The 16,603-nt window shown below is 40.1% G+C and overlaps 5 protein-coding genes across 7 annotated transcripts; 2 read left to right on the forward strand and 3 right to left on the reverse strand.

The window, feature by feature from the left end:
- Positions 1 to 17: 17 nt before the first annotated feature.
- Positions 18 to 549, forward strand: LOC112341328 (NADH dehydrogenase [ubiquinone] iron-sulfur protein 5-B-like). Its single transcript, XM_024661255.1, has 2 exons — positions 18 to 313; positions 369 to 549. The coding sequence occupies exons 1-2, from the start codon at positions 164 to 166 to the stop codon at positions 468 to 470; spliced, it is 252 nt and encodes an 83-aa protein (XP_024517023.1). The 5' UTR covers positions 18 to 163; the 3' UTR covers positions 471 to 549.
- Positions 549 to 1,394, reverse strand: LOC9629272 (uncharacterized protein C16C10.8). The gene has a single exon (XM_002987426.2). It carries the CDS (start codon positions 1,392 to 1,394, stop codon positions 549 to 551), a length of 846 nt encoding a protein of 281 aa, XP_002987472.1.
- A 1,936-nt stretch (positions 1,395 to 3,330) lies between these two features.
- On the reverse strand, positions 3,331 to 4,470 carry LOC9629273 (probable xyloglucan 6-xylosyltransferase 1). Its single transcript, XM_002987427.2, has one exon. It carries the CDS (start codon positions 4,468 to 4,470, stop codon positions 3,331 to 3,333), a length of 1,140 nt encoding a protein of 379 aa, XP_002987473.2.
- Positions 4,471 to 8,274: 3,804 nt separating this feature from the next.
- On the forward strand, positions 8,275 to 9,929 carry LOC9629274 (UDP-glycosyltransferase 85A7). 2 transcript variants are annotated; one of them, XM_024661249.1, is made up of 2 exons: positions 8,275 to 8,945; positions 9,002 to 9,929. In XM_024661249.1, the coding sequence occupies exons 1-2, from the start codon at positions 8,453 to 8,455 to the stop codon at positions 9,880 to 9,882; spliced, it is 1,374 nt and encodes a 457-aa protein (XP_024517017.1). In that variant the 5' UTR covers positions 8,275 to 8,452; the 3' UTR covers positions 9,883 to 9,929. The 2 variants fall into 2 exon arrangements, with proteins under 2 accessions (XP_024517017.1, XP_002987409.2); XM_002987363.2 differs by having other exon boundaries at positions 9,041 to 9,929.
- Positions 9,930 to 15,597: 5,668 nt separating this feature from the next.
- On the reverse strand, positions 15,598 to 16,591 carry LOC9629275 (small nuclear ribonucleoprotein SmD3b). 2 transcript variants are annotated; one of them, XR_002990520.1, is made up of 6 exons: positions 16,362 to 16,591; positions 16,234 to 16,286; positions 16,101 to 16,167; positions 15,966 to 16,025; positions 15,749 to 15,879; positions 15,598 to 15,688 (listed from the first exon to the last, which is right to left on the reverse strand). XR_002990520.1 is itself a non-coding variant. In XM_002987429.2 (5 exons), the coding sequence occupies exons 1-5, from the start codon at positions 16,518 to 16,520 to the stop codon at positions 15,811 to 15,813; spliced, it is 408 nt and encodes a 135-aa protein (XP_002987475.1). In that variant the 5' UTR covers positions 16,521 to 16,591; the 3' UTR covers positions 15,621 to 15,810. The 2 variants fall into 2 exon arrangements, 1 of the variants encoding a protein (XP_002987475.1); XM_002987429.2 differs by having other exon boundaries at positions 15,621 to 15,879.
- Between the last annotated feature and the right edge of the window lie 12 nt (positions 16,592 to 16,603).

Genomic DNA, 16,603 nt, shown 5'->3' on the forward strand with positions numbered 1-16,603 from the left:
GGCCGTAATGCGGCAATCCAGTCGCCAAAGGAGCTTGAAACACTCGAGCTTGCATCGAGCTTGCATCGAGCTTGCTCCACAGCAAAATCCCCTCCTCCGGCGCGCGACAATGACGAGCTAAGCACCCTCATTAGAACCCTAGAAATTTTGTGGGCGTTTGGCTATGGCGTCGGGTTTTGGGATCCGTGGTTTTCGTGGGCGTTGCTACGATCTCTTCATGGATTTTCGAGAGTGTATGACGCATTGCACGATCCCGCAAGACTGCACGGAGCTCCGCGAGGATTACTACGAGTGCCTGCACCACGCCAAGGAGGTCCGTGCCCCTGCTCTAGATTTTTAGGGCTCTTGCCATTGAATTGTTCTTCCAGCTCAAGCGCTGGTACCGGATCGACAAGGAGCGGCAGCGCCAGGAGAAAGAAGCAGCGGCCAAGGGAGCAGGCGGCAAGGAGGAGGAGGAGCACAAATCGTGAAGAACAATAAACCCGTGTGAGATTGATCCACCGAACGATCTTCTAGCAAGAACAAAATTTCGAGCTTGTGTTTGATCTTCATTCGTGCTTGGCGACCTTGCGCACAGACTTGCCATGGAGCGAGAACTTCTTGGTGGAAGCGAGGTAATTCTCCAGCAGTGGCTTGAGCACGGTAGCGTCGGCTTCCATCCCCGCCGCCTTGACCACATCGATTGCCGCGGGGATCACTGCCTTCTCCAGCTTCCTCCTCTTCACGCTTCCATCCGAGCTCTTCTTGATCTCCCGAGAGATGAGCTTCCGCCACCTCACAACCTTCGAGAAATCCATGGAAATCTTGCCCTCTTCTTTCACTGGCTCCTTGGGTTCTTGTTTGATCGCGCCATTCTCCCTGGAAGAATTCTCATTCTCCTTGCCCTCCCTCTCGCGCTTCTTCCTCGCTGGCATCTCTGCCGGATCTTTCGAGAGTTCTTGCTGGATCGGGCGCTCCTCCTCTGGATCCTTGGACTCTTGCTCGATTACGGCCTGGGCGGCGGGGGGGTTCCTGGCGGCGATGGCGGCCCTGGCCTTGGATCCATGGCGCTTGCTCTGGCCATGGACGAGCAAAACTTCCCTACCTGTGGCCTTGATGTGACACAAGCTACACGACCATGGCGGCCGGGTTGACAGCCCCATGTTGACAATCTCCTCCGCCACTGCTCCGCCATCCCTGTTCTTCCCATTCTTCTTCGCCGCCGCCGCCACGCCCTTGGGACCGTATTTTTCTACCTCACTCACGCATTGTGTGTGCTGCTGGACCGATTGGCGATCGAATTTTGCCCCGCAGTCAATGCAAGAGAATCCGGAGGCGCGGCAGCGTCGAAAGTGATTGGGGAGGCTGGGCTTCTTGAGATTGTCGTCGCAATCGTCACACTGGAACCACACCATGCTCCCACACAACAAGAAAAGCCCTAAACCCGTGAACCCTAAAACCTGCCTAAGGATTTATTAAAATAAAAAATACTTAAACACAATTTATTTATTTTATTTTAGTTTAAGAATTTATAATCCAAACATTTAGCTTCAAATTCAGAACTATGGAAGCACAAGATTTTGAATGCAAAATGTCTAAAGAGAAGAAAATCAATAAGTGCATTGGAATAAATATTTGCTATCATAGTTTGGTTTAAATTCACTGTTCAAGTGTTTTTAGTTTTATCATTTTTGGTGCATTCTACATTTACAACAGTTCTATCAACAGATGGTTTTCTTAAGAAGCATTTAACCACTAATTTAATTTCCCTTTTTAACCACTATAAAATTGCTATCATCATTTGCAATCATTTAGTGTTTGTGTAGTTGCCTCAAACCTATCATCCTACTAAGTATTCATTCTAATATTTATGCATATTCCAAGTCCACCACAATTCTAGATAAAAGAAAACATTAGCTATAAAAGTATAAGTAAAATTTAAAATCCTATTCCTTCCACATTGATCAATTGTAAAGCCAAGAAAGCTATCATAAATATTGCTATTAAGCTCTCCATTCCTACTATAACATCAAATTATTGTGTTTGCAATATTTAGAATCATTTTAATGACTTTCGAAGCATGTCCACTAGTTTTGTAAGAATTTGAAAGGGCTAAACTTTAGGTAATTATAACATGGAATTTTGTTCAAATTTAAAACTATTACTTTATTTGGGAATTTTTAAAAGGCTTGAATTGCTGGTCTAATGAAGACATTGATATTGCATTTACTTCTTATTGTTGTTTCTAATTATAAATTTTACATGTGAAATCATATTAAAGTATGTTAAGACCTAAACAATAAAAGTTAATGCTACCAACATTATATATAAATAAGTCTTAAAGATAAACCTATTTGTATGTAGGAATATTTTTGGAGAAAATCAGGTCAAAATAATTAACATAATATCAATCTTAATCTATACTACTGTTATATGGATGCTATATGTATAGATTGTTTTGTTTTAGATCATTTAGATCATTGTTAGATATCACATAATTATATACCTAGAAAATTATCATTACCATCAATTATGATTTTTTTGTTAATTATGTAATTTTATCATGTTTATATATATAGAGAGTAGTTGGACATTTGTGGAATAATGCATTGTGAGACATCCAGATTTCAGTGGAAGACATAGTCAATTATCTAGTGGTGGGCCATTTGGATCTTGGTACTACAACTCTCAAAGACCCATCATCCTTGGACATTTGTGGCAACAATTATATATGGATGACAAAGGAGAAGTAACAAAGTTACAATCTTGAATGTGATTGATGTTGGTCAAAACTTGAGTGAAGTGGTGGCTATGGCTCAACTGGATCCTGGTGCTCTATGAGCTCAAGAGCCACTTCTTTTACTGGAAAACTCATATGGATATCAATAGAGTTATATAGAATTTTTGAGCTAGAAAGAACTGGATTTGGCATCTTTAGTTGTGTGAGGAGGAATTGTAGAGCATTCTTTTGTGTCCCTTCACTATAAGCAATTGAAAGAAAGCCATTCTCAAAGGTACTATAAAAACTATATTCTCTTCCAAATTGGACATTTTAAAGATCTTGAGAATTTCACCTAGATCAATTACCTCCTTAATAAACATAATAATGCACAATAGATAAAGGAAAAGTTGGGGGCAAAATTATCCAATCTGTGTGAATAAAAATGATTATATTACATTGCAAAGGCTAAGACTCCTCTGTTGTGTAAGACTACAGAGGCAGCCAGTGAGCTTATGGACCCTTGCTCATTTTTCCTTATTACAAACCCTAAATTTGCTTTTTATATGATTGTATTAAATGATGACTTTAACCTTTTCATGATCTATAAACTCTGCAAACCCTAAATTTGCTTACGTTCGATCAACGTCTGCCACATTCAAGCTAGGATGTCTAAACCCATACATCTCCAACACCTGGTTGTCTCCAAAATTAAAAGCCCTCTCCATTTGCCTGCGGCAATCTTGTGGCGAGTAATTTGCCCATCCCTCACAAAACTCACACCCAGCAAAATGCGTCACAAATGGCCACCGATCGTCGCCCAGCCCAGGCTCAAATCTTCGCATCTTGTCCTCCAACTCCCTCACCAGAGGCACCCAAAACCCACTCAATGCGTACGAGTGCTCGAGAAAAATCTTCGCGCCCCATCTCTCCCTCTCGGCGTTCATCAGCCACAGCAGCGCGCCCTGGTCGTCGGATTCCAGATCTGGACGGCCAAAGAGCGTCACGTGGAGGATCTTCCCAATTCCGACACTGCCGGGACCGTCGGATCCCATCTGTGCCAGAATGTCCAGCAGATCGAGCGACCACTGGCAATTCCGGATCAGAAAGATGCCCATGTTGAGCCCCGTCCAGCTGCGGTTGCCGTACACGAGGTGATCCCAGCCGTTCATCACCAGGTTGTAGCCCTCGTACTTCCGGATCGGAATCCGGAAAGTCATGTCCGTGAAGAGCGCATCGCCGTCCATCCACAGGATCCACTCGAATTCCGGATGGGAAAGCATCACCGCCCTCAAGAGCGGGATTTTGATCCAGAATCCCGGCAGGGAACGCTCGAGCTTTGCAACGTTGTAGAACATGTCTATGCCGTGGAGCCGGCAGTAGTCCATCTTGTTCTTGGCGGACTTGAGCATGATGTGATCGCCCAAAGGATTCTCACACGGCTTTGGATGCGAGCTCGTCACCAACATCATCCTCTTCTCACACTGCTTGATCTTCCTCCTCCGTGAGCTCCTCCGCGAGTCCCAGTCGCTGATCTTCGGACCCAAGCTCATTGTCCTGTTCATCAGCGCTTCCATCCTCGGCTTGGACTGCTCGATCGGATCCATCGAGCCTGGATCGAAGCTAAAGATCTCTGGCTGTTGCTGCTGCTGCTGCTCGGCAGAGAGAGGCCTCCTGGTAGCACGAACTTGAGAAGAACTCGCTGCTACTACCGGACTGCTGCTATACAGCGCTCGGATCGTCCCAAGGATGAACAAGAGGACTAGAGCCATCCCGGTTATCCAAGAAACATGACCATCGAGAGCACGCTTACTTGTTATCGCTGCTAGAGAGCTTCTCATCGTCCTCGACATTGCTTCTTAGTCTTGTGTGTGCGTGCACGAATAAATCTTTTAAACGGCTGGAGCGTTGAGTAAATCGCTTCAGCTCAAATCGCGCTGGCCACGAGAATTAAAATGGAGGTGGACAATTTGTCCTGCTCCAGGCATAGAAATCTTCCTCACACGGATTAAACTGGCCTAGGAGAAAATCGATCGAGAATGAGAGCATACCTTGTGAATTACCTATAGTTTCTGGAAAACAAAAGCGGAATGCGTTACAAATATTGGATCCTGCTTCATACATAAAAACTAAAACCATTAACGTAAGGGGCCCAATTACTGGCTGGGGTCTTATTAGAGGTCAGTTATGTATCAATTAGAGTTCCCCCATTTTGCCTGCTCTTTTTCCATTTCCAGTTGTATGTCTAGGGATTGTCTATTATTATTGATCTTTATTCTAGAAAATCTTCAAATCTAGAGTTAGGAGAACTTGTTCCATTGCTTCAATTGCATTCTCAATTTTCATCGATAACTTAAGAGTAGAGTGGATGGACAAGAGCTGCTTTCCAGCATAGGAAAAAACCTTGCAAAGTTTGGTCTTCTAAGATTAGCTTTTTGATCAAAACCAAGAAGGTTTTTAGGTACAGAAAAGCTTAGAGAGGTCATTTTTCTTTACTTTGCTTTACTTGAAGTTACAAAAGAGGACCATATCCAAGCAGGAAATTGAAAAGGAACTTGCACAGCACTTCATGTGATGGTCAGCAACGTACCGCAACCTGCTAGCATACCAGAGGGCTTCAGAATTCAAAGAGCAGCTTAGAGAGCACTCACTACATTTCCATACTGGATGGTCATTGTTGGAAGAGATATAAAAGAATTCCCTGTAAAAGAAACAGTGTTAGTTACAACTATACATGCAGCCAGAAGGGTTGTCTAGAGCAACAGTACAAGTCACTAGACAGTCTGCTCGTCTCAAAGCCAAGATCCAAGAGGTAGAGTTGAAGATTCTATAATGGTTCTTATTTTTATTTGACAATGTATAGCAAAGCCCTACCACAAAGTACCAAGCAAGGAGTAAAGAGAAAGGCTGCCACTCAATGTACCTATAATGCTAGGGTATTATCAAAGTTACAATTAAAAGCAATTGAACTTACACTTCTTTTACTTATAGCATGTATGCATGGCTCCTAGTTGCAACGTCAAGATGTTCCCAACAATGAGGATCAATCTGAACATGAAGAACAAGAGCAGCCTGAAACTGAGAGTAGACCAACAGTCCTGAAGCAAAAGTGAGTAATGTCTAGAAAGGGTACAGATGTACGAACATGGACCAACACACAGCTTTGTGAAGCCATGAAAGCTATAAACAGTGGTCAGCTATCAGAGAGAAAGGCTGCTATAGACTTTGGGATACCTCTTTCTACACCAAATGCTTGGGTGGCTGAGAAGAGGAAGGGTATGAGACCTAGTCCATCAACAATACTCTCTGCATCTGAAGAAGAGACACTCATTGTTGTGTTGAAAGTTTGAGCAAAAGTTGGCTACCCTATAATGCAAAGTGAGCTCAAAGATGCAACAGCAAGCATTGTATCAGCAAGAGATATCACCTAGAATCCTGGTTGTAAATGGTGCAGACTGTTCATGAGGAGGCATTCAGACATAAAATTTAAAATTGCTCAGGCTTTGGAACTACAACAAGTTAAGAATCTAAGTCAACCTGTTGTTCAATGTTTCTACAATCAACTTGAAGTTACTTGCCTTGTGAACAAGTACAAAGCCAGCAACATTTGGAATGCCAATGAAATTGGTGTTCATGCTAGTCAAAATGGATGTGCCAAAGTCTTGGCAACAAGTGGAATGCAGAGCTGCTATTGTGTTATTCCAAGTAATAGGTTTTCTCTGCTTTATTTTTTCTAATTGTGAATTTGTTATATAATTATGATTTATTAGTTGGTGGAGGAAAGCTAACATTGCAGTTTATAGAAGAAGCATTTACCTTGTAAAATAAATAGATAGGTGTGAAATGTTAAATCTGGAATAACAATTTACTTATATTTATCACTTTGTCACAACCCCAACTGCATTCATATCCTTTGGCTCTCCTTCTTTGACAAAAGTGAAAACCTAATAGAAAAAGTCATGACCTTTATGTTTTAACTCTCAATTAACTACTTCTTATCTATTCCTCAAATTTATCTAAATAAATGAAAGCTAGAGGCAAACATCTTAACAAAATAGCAAACTCATTCAGCTATAGGATGAGATTATTATATTTAAAAGGGTGTAGAATCTAGGATTATCCAACATTCATACCCTAAACTTTTTTTTTCCATCTGTAGGATATGTTTGTTTTGGTCTTGGACTAGTTATACCAAATAAATATTGAAAAGTTTGTTTACTCAACAAGTGTGTTTTTTACTATACTTTTTTAGTCTTGGCATTGTTTTCTTTTCTGTAATCTAGACATAAAATTCCTTTTTGTAACAATAAAGCTTGAGACAACAGGAAAATAAGTGGTATTCCTATATAGACGAGTAAAAGTCATTACAGTAAAAAGGAGGTAATTCTTTACTCTTTCTTCACTCTTTTTTTCTTTCTTTTTTGTTAGATATACACACTAGGTGGTCATTATTTTTGTTGTAATTATTTTCTAGAAATTTTTTAATCATTTTATATAGGTTATTTGGTCAGTCTAAAAATCTTTTTTATGATATCTTTAATGTTTGCTATTGTGCTCGAGCAACCCATTGTTTGACAAGAACTAATAACCTCTTCAGCCTTTGGATTTATAGTAACAATAAATTCCACTTATAAAAAATAATTGAGTCCAAGAGGGATAGAAAGAAATAGAGTACAGTTTTTTGTGTTTTGGGCAACCTTTATTTTTTCTTCCATAAGAAAAAATAAAGTTCTATTATTAAAATAATAATAGAAAAAATGGCAAATATCAGTAGAATATTTCCATATCAGAAAGACTAAATTATTGGATTGCAAATTAAGATGATAATCTTGTGATTGTCAAAGATGGAAATTACAGTAAATTTTGTGAAATATTATCTATTGATGAAACTGTTGTGAGTGTACAATGTAGAAGATATAATTAAAAATATATAAAAACTTTATTTAATCCAGATAGATAGCTACTTTTGTGACTACTAATTGATTTTATTTTTAAAATTGAAGCAAAATATAAAATAAATAAAAGTGGAATCATTTTTTAATAACAAAGAGTATTATAACATACTAGAGTTGTTGGCTAAAACATACTATATCTAATACCCATATTTGTGAGGTGATAAAAACTTTCCTTTTGTTAAGTTTTTCCACCCAATATCATTTCATGGCTACCAGACATAGAAGGCCATTTAATTTTCCATCTCAAAAGTTTCGGGGAGAAAGAGATGAACTTGTTGAGGGATTGCCAAGCTACACACTACCTAATGCTCGTGAAGGACGACGGAAACAAATTGTTTTATTAATATAATTATACTACTAAGAAAACTTAAGTACATAATACAAAAAATTTAATAAAGTAAAAATACTGGAAATCACAGTTGGTGAAAAGTAATATTTTAAAATTTAATTATGACAATTTTCTAAATAGAAAATATTAAGATCTAAAAAATAAAATGAAAGTTTCTCATGTCACATTGTATCCATATCAATAGATATTTTATAATATTACATTATTTTAATAGATTAAGGTTTCTATATTTAAACTTTTAAAATTTAATATTTAAACACGTCAGCTATGATAAAGTTTAATAATTTCACCATTATTGATGTTTTGCTAGTGTATAAACCACAAAACTACACCAAACATGCGATCCCACCCAAGAGAAAATGGCCGGATCCTCATTGCGTCTAAGTGATCCAAGTGCCAGCTCCAAATATAAACCAGAAAGAAAATTCCTCCTCACATAGGTTACTTGCAATGGCCAAGCACATCGTTGCGCTCCCATTCCCAGGCGAAGGCCATGTCTCTCCCATGATGCATCTCTCCATCTTTCTCGCCCAGCAAGGCTTCTCGATCACCTTGGCAGCCATGACAATCGGCCCATTCGATTGTTACAGCTTCATCAAGAACAAAGGAACTTGGCCGCCTCCAGGCACCACCAACATCAGCGTCAAGGAGCTCACCTCCACAGTCCCATTCCCTGCCGAGGCCATAGCAGAGAACCGAGCGGACATGACGCAAATCTTGCGGTACGCTCAAACTTACCTGGCCTTGATGGAGGAGCTCGTCCGAGCCATCCCGGACGAGGTGTGCTGCATCATCTCGGACTATCTCTTCGACTGGTGTCCAAAGCTGGCCGCGAAGCTGGGAGTTCTCGGGGTCGTGCTCATTCCAGCATCCGCCACTGTCACTTGGTGTGAGCTTAGTATCGCTCGCCTTGCTGCTGCTGGAATGGTGCCATCGCAACCAGGTAAGCTCCAAGAGAATGAGCTAGCCTTTCTTTTCTTGCCTGTTCTTTGCTTATAGGCGAGCTAGCCGACGATGACGACGCAGTGATCCTCACAGATCCTGAAATACGAAGGTCGGAGATACCGTGGCATTTTTGCAACGACAAAGCTTACCAGGATCACATCGCCAAGTTTAACAGCCAAGCTCTCAAGGCTGCCGATCTCGCTATCGTGAACACCTGCATGGAGCTCGAGGGCCAGATCGTGAGTGACATATCGCAGCAAATGGATGACAAGTTCTTACCAGTCGGTCCTCTCTTTCTTCTCAACGACGAGCCACACACTGTCGGATTTGGCGTCTGCGATACCGATTGTCTCAAATGGCTCGACGAGCAGCCGCCATCTTCCGTGCTCTACATCTCTTTCGGGAGCTTTGCGGTCATGACTGGCGACCAGATGGAAGAAATCGTGCGAGGACTGGAAGCCAGCAGCAAGAAATTCCTGTGGGTGATCCGACCCGAGCAGCCAGAGATCTCAAAGGTCCGATTTCCAAGCACGGATCAAGGAATGGTCGTCCCGTGGTCGCCCCAGACGAAAGTACTCTCTCATCCATCGGTTGGAGCTTTTCTTTCTCACTGCGGCTGGAATTCTACCGTGGAGGCCGTCGCCAGCGGCAAACCCGTCCTCTGCTGGCCGCTGCTGTTCGAGCAGAACACGAATTCCATCTCGCTGGTGAGAAAGTGGAAGGTAGGCATAAGATTTGCGAAAGGAAGAGATGGGATGGTGAGCCGTGACGAAGTGGAGAGGATCATCCGCCTGGCAATGGACGGCGAGCAGGGACGGCAGATCCGAGAGCGCGCCGAGGAGCTGGGTGAGAAGATCCGATCGAAGAATGTACCTGGCAGCGGCCTGGAGAGATTTGTCACCGCCCTCTCTGTCCGAGCTCCTGCCCTACAATAAAATTCATTGGGCAAGAATAACTTAAAATTACTATCCTTTTTTGGGCTTGCAAGAAAATGTTTCAATCTTTTCAAAAATTTAAATTATAAATAATTTGCTACGTGTAGCAATGTTTAGTTTGTTTAATAATTTCTACTTATTAATCCAATTGATCAAATAAAAATGTATAATTTTAAGCATGTTTGTATTTTATAAACATAATTGCATAGATGGTAGAATTAAAAAAAAACACTATAAGTGTTTTAAAAAGTTTATAAATTATAAACATATTTATAAATTATAAATACATGATTAATCTAAATAAATAACAACCATTAGATGGTAAAATATCCTAGAATATCCAAATATATTCCCGATATGTTCATCAATCCCTTTATCGGTTTACTTAAACAAATTAAAAACCTTTGTGACTTTTTAAATTTTGCAAACTACAATTTTGCAAACCCTAACTTAAATACAGGAGTGAGTAGTTTAGATTGAAACTAATCCAACATCTACCAAAATCCCACTATACTAATATTAATATATGACATTATAGCTGTACACGTGAACCTCATATCATCCCTTTTTGGAATAATGGAAGACCATCAAGGTTCTTTTGTAGATGGGCCAAAATTTGGAGAAACATTAGGAGGAGGCATCAATGGATCTGTATGTGGTATTAATTGTTCTTAATCCCTTTGTACGAAACATTTCAACCGTTGCATATACATAATTTATAGAGGATCAGTCTACTGGACATCATATTGAACCTCATAAACTTGCAAGCTAACTTGCCACAACATCTGATATAATTCTTTCTATTGAGCAAAGAGCCCTTTACATAAACCATATATCATAAGATAGGGAAAATGAGCTAACACCAAGTCATCCACTTTGTACTCTATAGGTGGACAATGATGAGAGTTGTAATGCCATTGTTGTCCCACTTGTATGTGCTCAGGTGTTCAGTAGTCTCTACTCAGACAAGTGGAAGAATGCTCGTCAAATACGAATCCTATAACTTAGTATCAGTAGCTCATGGTAATCATGAAGGTAAACCCAACTCCATTGGTAGTATTGGATTATGATCATATAAGAGTTTATAGAGTGAAGCACCAATAAAACTTTGCACCTTTGTGACATATGCATACCGAAAAGACAATAAATAATCATCTCAATCCAAATCTTAAAAATTCACATACTTTGCAATCATCCCTTTGAATGTTCAAATGAGCTGTTTCACCAAACCATCTAATTGTGGATGATAAGCACTCATGAAAGTTATCCCCAACCGAGATATCAAAACATGAAATGCCTCAACAATAAATGTAGACCATTATCCAAAAAAAAACCGCTCCAGACAAGAATGCTAGAATACCACTCAATTGAGGAGGAAGTATCTAACAGTAGTGGCAAAGGTGCTAGTAAGAGCACTAACTTCCACCCAGTGAGTCAAATAATTAGAAGTAGTAATAACATATTTATTGCCAGCGGTCAATCATGAAAAAAGTCCCATAAGATCAAATGCCACCAACTCAAACAAATGAAAAACTGCAATTGACTTTAACTGTCCTTCTACAATATGAGGGGGAGTATTACAAGCTTAGCACTAAACACAACTATGCATATACCGGATAATATCATTTTACATCTCTGGCTAATAGAAAGACCTGCACAGCTTCTCGGTCATATGACAATGTCCTATATACTCGCCTAGAATAGGGAATCATGGTAAGCATGGAGAAACTATGAAATAAATATTGAAGGCACCACCAACTATAAATGATCATCAAAATCCGTCCCCACAAAATAAAGAAGCCCGTTTTTAAGGTGATATTGAGAATGTAAATGCTGGAATGGCAAGTCATCAATAAGTGATGTAGGATTTTTAAACCCATTTCGAAGCCTTTGAATCCATGGCTCAATCTTTTAAGCTTCGTAAACCTCATCAAAAGAGGGTAAATCTTACTTTGCACTTTGTGAACATTGAACGTTAAGTATAACAACCGCTAATGGCATAGAATTCTCATCTAGAAAATCCACAAATACTGGAATAATGGGCTCATCAGAAACATGAGAAAAGAATGAAGGAGGAAGAGGAGCTCGAGAAAGGGCATTAGCATTAGCCATAGAACTCCATGTGCGATGAACAACATCAAAATCATATATCTGAAGCTTCAAAGCCTACTGAGCAATATGACCAACCAGGTTTTTCTACTTTAATAATGAAGTAACAATAGCATGATCACCTTCTAATAACATTCAAAAACCATATAGATATGCATGTCCTAAATTTCAGTTAAGTACCACCTCAAAATAGTACTAAGTGTGAATCAGCATTATTCTAGTGAAAATAACTTAAATTTAAGTTATCCTAACTTTAGGACTAAGTACAAAGTAAAAAAGTCCAGGATAAAGAGCATGTATGAATTGGCTCAATCTTGTCTAGAATATAGCTAACCCAACTTATCACTTAGTTTATTTGAGCACTAACATAGTTGCTAACTAGCTAAATGAACGAATGTTAATAACACAAAGGTATGACTAAATTATCAATACCATTATTATCAAAACTAGTGAAATAAAATTTCTATCTTTATGGGCCCTCATCAATCACCAATTATCTGAATTACCACAAATGAAAAATCCAACCTTTCAACTATGCCTATGAAGAAAACACTTCATCTCATTTCAATCTTAACTTCAATAATGTCAATATTAAAGTATCAATTCAGTGCCATTAACACAAAAATAAAGCTAAAAGAAAGCTAAAATGAATCACCACTCAAAGCTTTTTAGCAACCAAGCTAACCAAGATTAAAGATATATTTATTTAATATCTGACTTCAACAATACTCACTATAAATAACACATCATCAATGAATGAAATATTATGTCTAAGACACCAAGACTAACTCAAAGATCAGTAAGATCTCACTATAAAGTATAACAAAATATAAGATATAACCTACAACCAAACATAATGCTATAAAGAAATGCATCAAGGTCATTTTTCTAGAAAAACATAATACCACTTTTTTATTCTAACTCTAAATTTTATCTAACTTAATTGCATTAGTCTCAAAAGCTAGCATCCCTTTTGAGCCAAACTATTTATTAAATTCTAAGCTAACCAAAGTCAACTCTAAACTTTGGCTAATTTCCAATGGCTCACATAAATAAAATAGTTTTTGGGTAAAATGATCAATAAATCAACCATTAGAAAAAGCCTAAAAAATATGTGGAAACATTTCCATTTTAGAAAAAGAATGACTCTCCATTCAAGAATATAAATTCTCATAACTCAATCAACTTCCTACTACCTACAATTTCACATAAGTTCATCTTAATATAAATTTCTATAACTCAAAAAAATGTCTAACAATATATCTATATGCTCGACATTCGATAATTGTATTTGTAAATGTTAATGAATACCCAAAACTTGATCATGACGACTATATTTTTGGATATCCAAACTACATTTACATTCTTCTTTAATCACATTCAAGATTTAGTATAAAGCTAAAACACTAACAAAAAAAATGATATAAAATTTTAAATTCTAAGGATTTTAGAATTCCAAACTTTTGCATCATAATCTAGATATCACAAATATCATATATATATGTATGTATCACAATCTGATTTAATCATGGCTAGATGCTAGATAGAGTTAATTTATGAGCTAGTTATGATTCAATCAACAATTTAAGGATAATAGTGAAAATTTTAAATTGATTTTGATCCAATCAGAGAGGAAATGATACACATTTTGATGTAAAGAGAGGGTTGTTCATAGAAATTCTAAATGTTTTATCCTACCACATAAATACTCATTCATAAATATCTTGATTGAGCAGGATAAGTCATTATCAATAAGAGAAGCATAGGAAATAACAAAGTATTGATGAATTGGACAATTATTTTAAAGAACAAGTGAGCGATGAACAAAATATACATGATAGCTGAAATGCATTATAAGCATCCTGTTTTTTTATCCTATTACAAAATTTGAAGAGGAAATGAGGAAATGCTACAATGGAAATTTATAAAAATTATGATGTAACTTATGTGAAGTTACTCGTGTATGGAAATTTGCTTGGTTCAATTAATCTAGATAAAGGCTGATGAAAAGTTTGATTTCAAAAGGTTATTTCTTTTATATGGTGTTTTCTTTATTAATTTTATGCATTATAGATTTTTTATCTGCTCGAACAGCAGTGGCCAACAGAGGACGGGCGACGGCCTCCACCGTAGAATTCCAGCCGCAGTGAGAAATAAAAGCTCCAACCGCTACTTTCGTCTGGGGCGACCACGGGACGACCATTCCTTGATCCGTGCTTGGGAATCGGACCTTGGAGATCTCTGGCTGCTCGAGTCGGATCACCCACAGGAATTTCTTGCTGCTGGCTTCCAGTCCTCGCACGATTTCTTCCATCTGGTCGCCAGTCATGGCCGCAAAGCTCCAATCGGTATCGCATACGCCAAATCTGACAGTGTGTGGCTCGTCGTTGAGAGGACCGACTGGTAGGTGTTCACGATGGCGAGATCGGCAGCCATGAGAGCTTGGCTGTTGATCCTGGTAAGCTTTGTCGTTGCAAAAATGCCACGGTATCTCCGACCTTTGCACTTCAGGATCTGAGAGGATCACATCGTCAGCTAGCTCGGGGAGAGACATGGCCTTCCCCTGGGAATGGGAGCGCAACGATGTGTTTGGTAATGGAGGAATTTTTTTTGTGGTTTATATTTGGAGCTGCCACTTGGATCATTTAGACGCAATGAGGATCCGGCCATTTTCTCTTGGATGGGATCGCATGTTTGGTGTAATTTTGTGATTTATACACTAGCAGAGCATCAATAATGGTAAAATTATTAAACTTTATCATAAATATGTTTTAGCGAAACATTAAAATCTATAGCTGACAAAGCAGAAGAGAAGATCTTCCCGCCTCATCTCGCCCTCTCAGCAGCGAACCCTGGTTGTCGGATTCCAGATCTGGACGGCCAGAGAGCGTCGCGTGGAGGATCTTGCCAATTCCGACGCTGTCTGGGCCGTCGGATCCCCTCTGCGCCAGAATGTCCAGCAGATCCCAAGGTCGGTCCAGCTGCGGTTGCCGTACACGAGGTGAGGCCGCTCTTCACGGACATGACATTCCGGATTCCGATCCGGAAGTACGAGGGCTACAGAACGGCTGGGATCCAAGAGATCCAGAGTCCCGCCAAGGAACGCTCGAGCTTCGCAACGTTGTAGAACATGTCTATGCAGTGGAGCTGGCAGTAGTTCCTCACCAACATCATCCCCTTCTCACACTGCTTGATCTTCCTCCATCTTCGGACCCAAGCTCATACTCCTGCTCGATTGGATCCAGCGAGCCTGGCTGGAAGTTAAAGATCTCTGGCTGTTGCTGCTCGGCGGAGAGAGGCCTCCAGCTACTACCGGACTGCTGCTATACAGCGCTCGGATCGTCCCAAGGATGAACAAGAGATCCCGGTTATCCAAGAAACATGACCATCGAGAGCACGCTTACCTGCTAGAGAGCTTGTCATCGTCCTCGACATTGTTTTTCTTCCTCTTACTGTGCGTGCTCGAATAACTCTTTTAAACGGGTGGAGCGCTGGTTAAATCGCTTCAGCTGAAAACGCGCTGGCCAGAAGAATTAAGATGGTGGTGGACAATTTGTCCTGCTCCAGATCTTCCTACAGCGATTCAACTGGCCTAGGAGAAAAATCGAAAGAGAAGAGCGTATCACCTATGTGAATTACCTATGGTTTCTGGAAATCAAAAAACCACCAAGGGCGGATTGCGTACAAATATTGGATCCTGCTCCATACATAGAAACTAAAACCATTAAGGATCTAATAGCATACCAAAAATTCTCACAAGGTGCGTCCAGCTACAAGCGTTGGGAGTTTGGCAGCAAGGTGGAGAACTTAAACACATTTCTATCTCCTCACGGGCATGGCTCGGCCACCAGGGACTGGCTGCGGCACGCCTCGACCAGCAGCTCTTGCCTGCTAAAACACACTTTGTTAGAAACAAAACGAAGAAGGAAAATAAAAGAGAGAAGGAAACGAAGAGAGAAGTCGAAGAACATTACCTTCGCCCGCATGGATACCGCTCGTCCTCTTCCAACTCCAATTCCAGCAGAGCCCTTCCCCTGCAGAAAGGAATGTTAAAGAAAGAAAATTAATCTAGCACCTGGAAAGAAAAAAATAAGAGAGGATCATCGTACCTTGATCTTGGCTTCCAATCGTTTGAACATCGGAGCGTTTTTCAACATGTCAGGAATGATCATGAACCTGAAAGAAAAGAAAGAAAAAATCACAACTTTGTTCCAATCTCTAAACATTTTATTTTCGCAATACCTGACTTTACTGCCGCGAACGAAGACATGCTCGAGCTGCGAAACCTTCCCATCCTAGAGAACGAGAAAAACACGAGAAACCAATGTAAGCACGAGAAACCGAGAGAAAAACTAGGAATTGGGGCAAACCTTGGCAGTGTAAGTGATATTCTCGAGCTGGCAGTTCCAGTTATCCTCGCACTCGATCAGCGTACCCCTGTAGAGCTCGCCGCTCTTGAGCTCCACCGTGACGACGTGACCTTCCGCCTCGTGGAGGAGCTTCACTGGAATCCCCAAGCTCTTGCTCATGGCGCCCAAAGAAGCAAGAAACCCTAGAAATCTGCCCTAGGGCTTTAGCTCTTGCCAAAAGAAATAATATTCCCGCTTTAGGC

This window comes from Selaginella moellendorffii, unplaced genomic scaffold, assembly GCF_000143415.4.
Source record: "Selaginella moellendorffii unplaced genomic scaffold, v1.0 SELMOscaffold_81, whole genome shotgun sequence".
Lineage (NCBI taxonomy): Eukaryota > Viridiplantae > Streptophyta > Lycopodiopsida > Selaginellales > Selaginellaceae > Selaginella > Selaginella moellendorffii.

What these genes read in the sequence shown, in the direction of transcription:
- LOC112341328 (XM_024661255.1), top strand. Translation starts at nt 164, where the DNA reads ATGGCGTCGGGTTTTGGGATCCGTGGTTTTCGTGGGCGTTGCTACGAT. An exon ending in GCCTGCACCACGCCAAGGAG is followed by an intron (nt 314 to 368) that starts GTCCGTGCCCCT and finishes TTGTTCTTCCAG; the next exon opens with CTCAAGCGCTGGTACCGGAT.
- LOC9629272 (XM_002987426.2), bottom strand. Translation starts at nt 1,394, where the DNA reads ATGGTGTGGTTCCAGTGTGACGATTGCGACGACAATCTCAAGAAGCCC.
- LOC9629273 (XM_002987427.2), bottom strand. Translation starts at nt 4,470, where the DNA reads ATGGCTCTAGTCCTCTTGTTCATCCTTGGGACGATCCGAGCGCTGTAT.
- LOC9629274 (XM_024661249.1), top strand. Translation starts at nt 8,453, where the DNA reads ATGGCCAAGCACATCGTTGCGCTCCCATTCCCAGGCGAAGGCCATGTC. An exon ending in AATGGTGCCATCGCAACCAG is followed by an intron (nt 8,946 to 9,001) that starts GTAAGCTCCAAG and finishes CTTTGCTTATAG; the next exon opens with GCGAGCTAGCCGACGATGAC.
- LOC9629275 (XM_002987429.2), bottom strand. Translation starts at nt 16,520, where the DNA reads ATGAGCAAGAGCTTGGGGATTCCAGTGAAGCTCCTCCACGAGGCGGAA. An exon ending in ATATCACTTACACTGCCAAG is followed by an intron (nt 16,287 to 16,361) that starts GTTTGCCCCAAT and finishes CTCGTTCTCTAG; the next exon opens with GATGGGAAGGTTTCGCAGCT. An exon ending in GATTGGAAGCCAAGATCAAG is followed by an intron (nt 16,026 to 16,100) that starts GTACGATGATCC and finishes TCCTTTCTGCAG; the next exon opens with GGGAAGGGCTCTGCTGGAAT.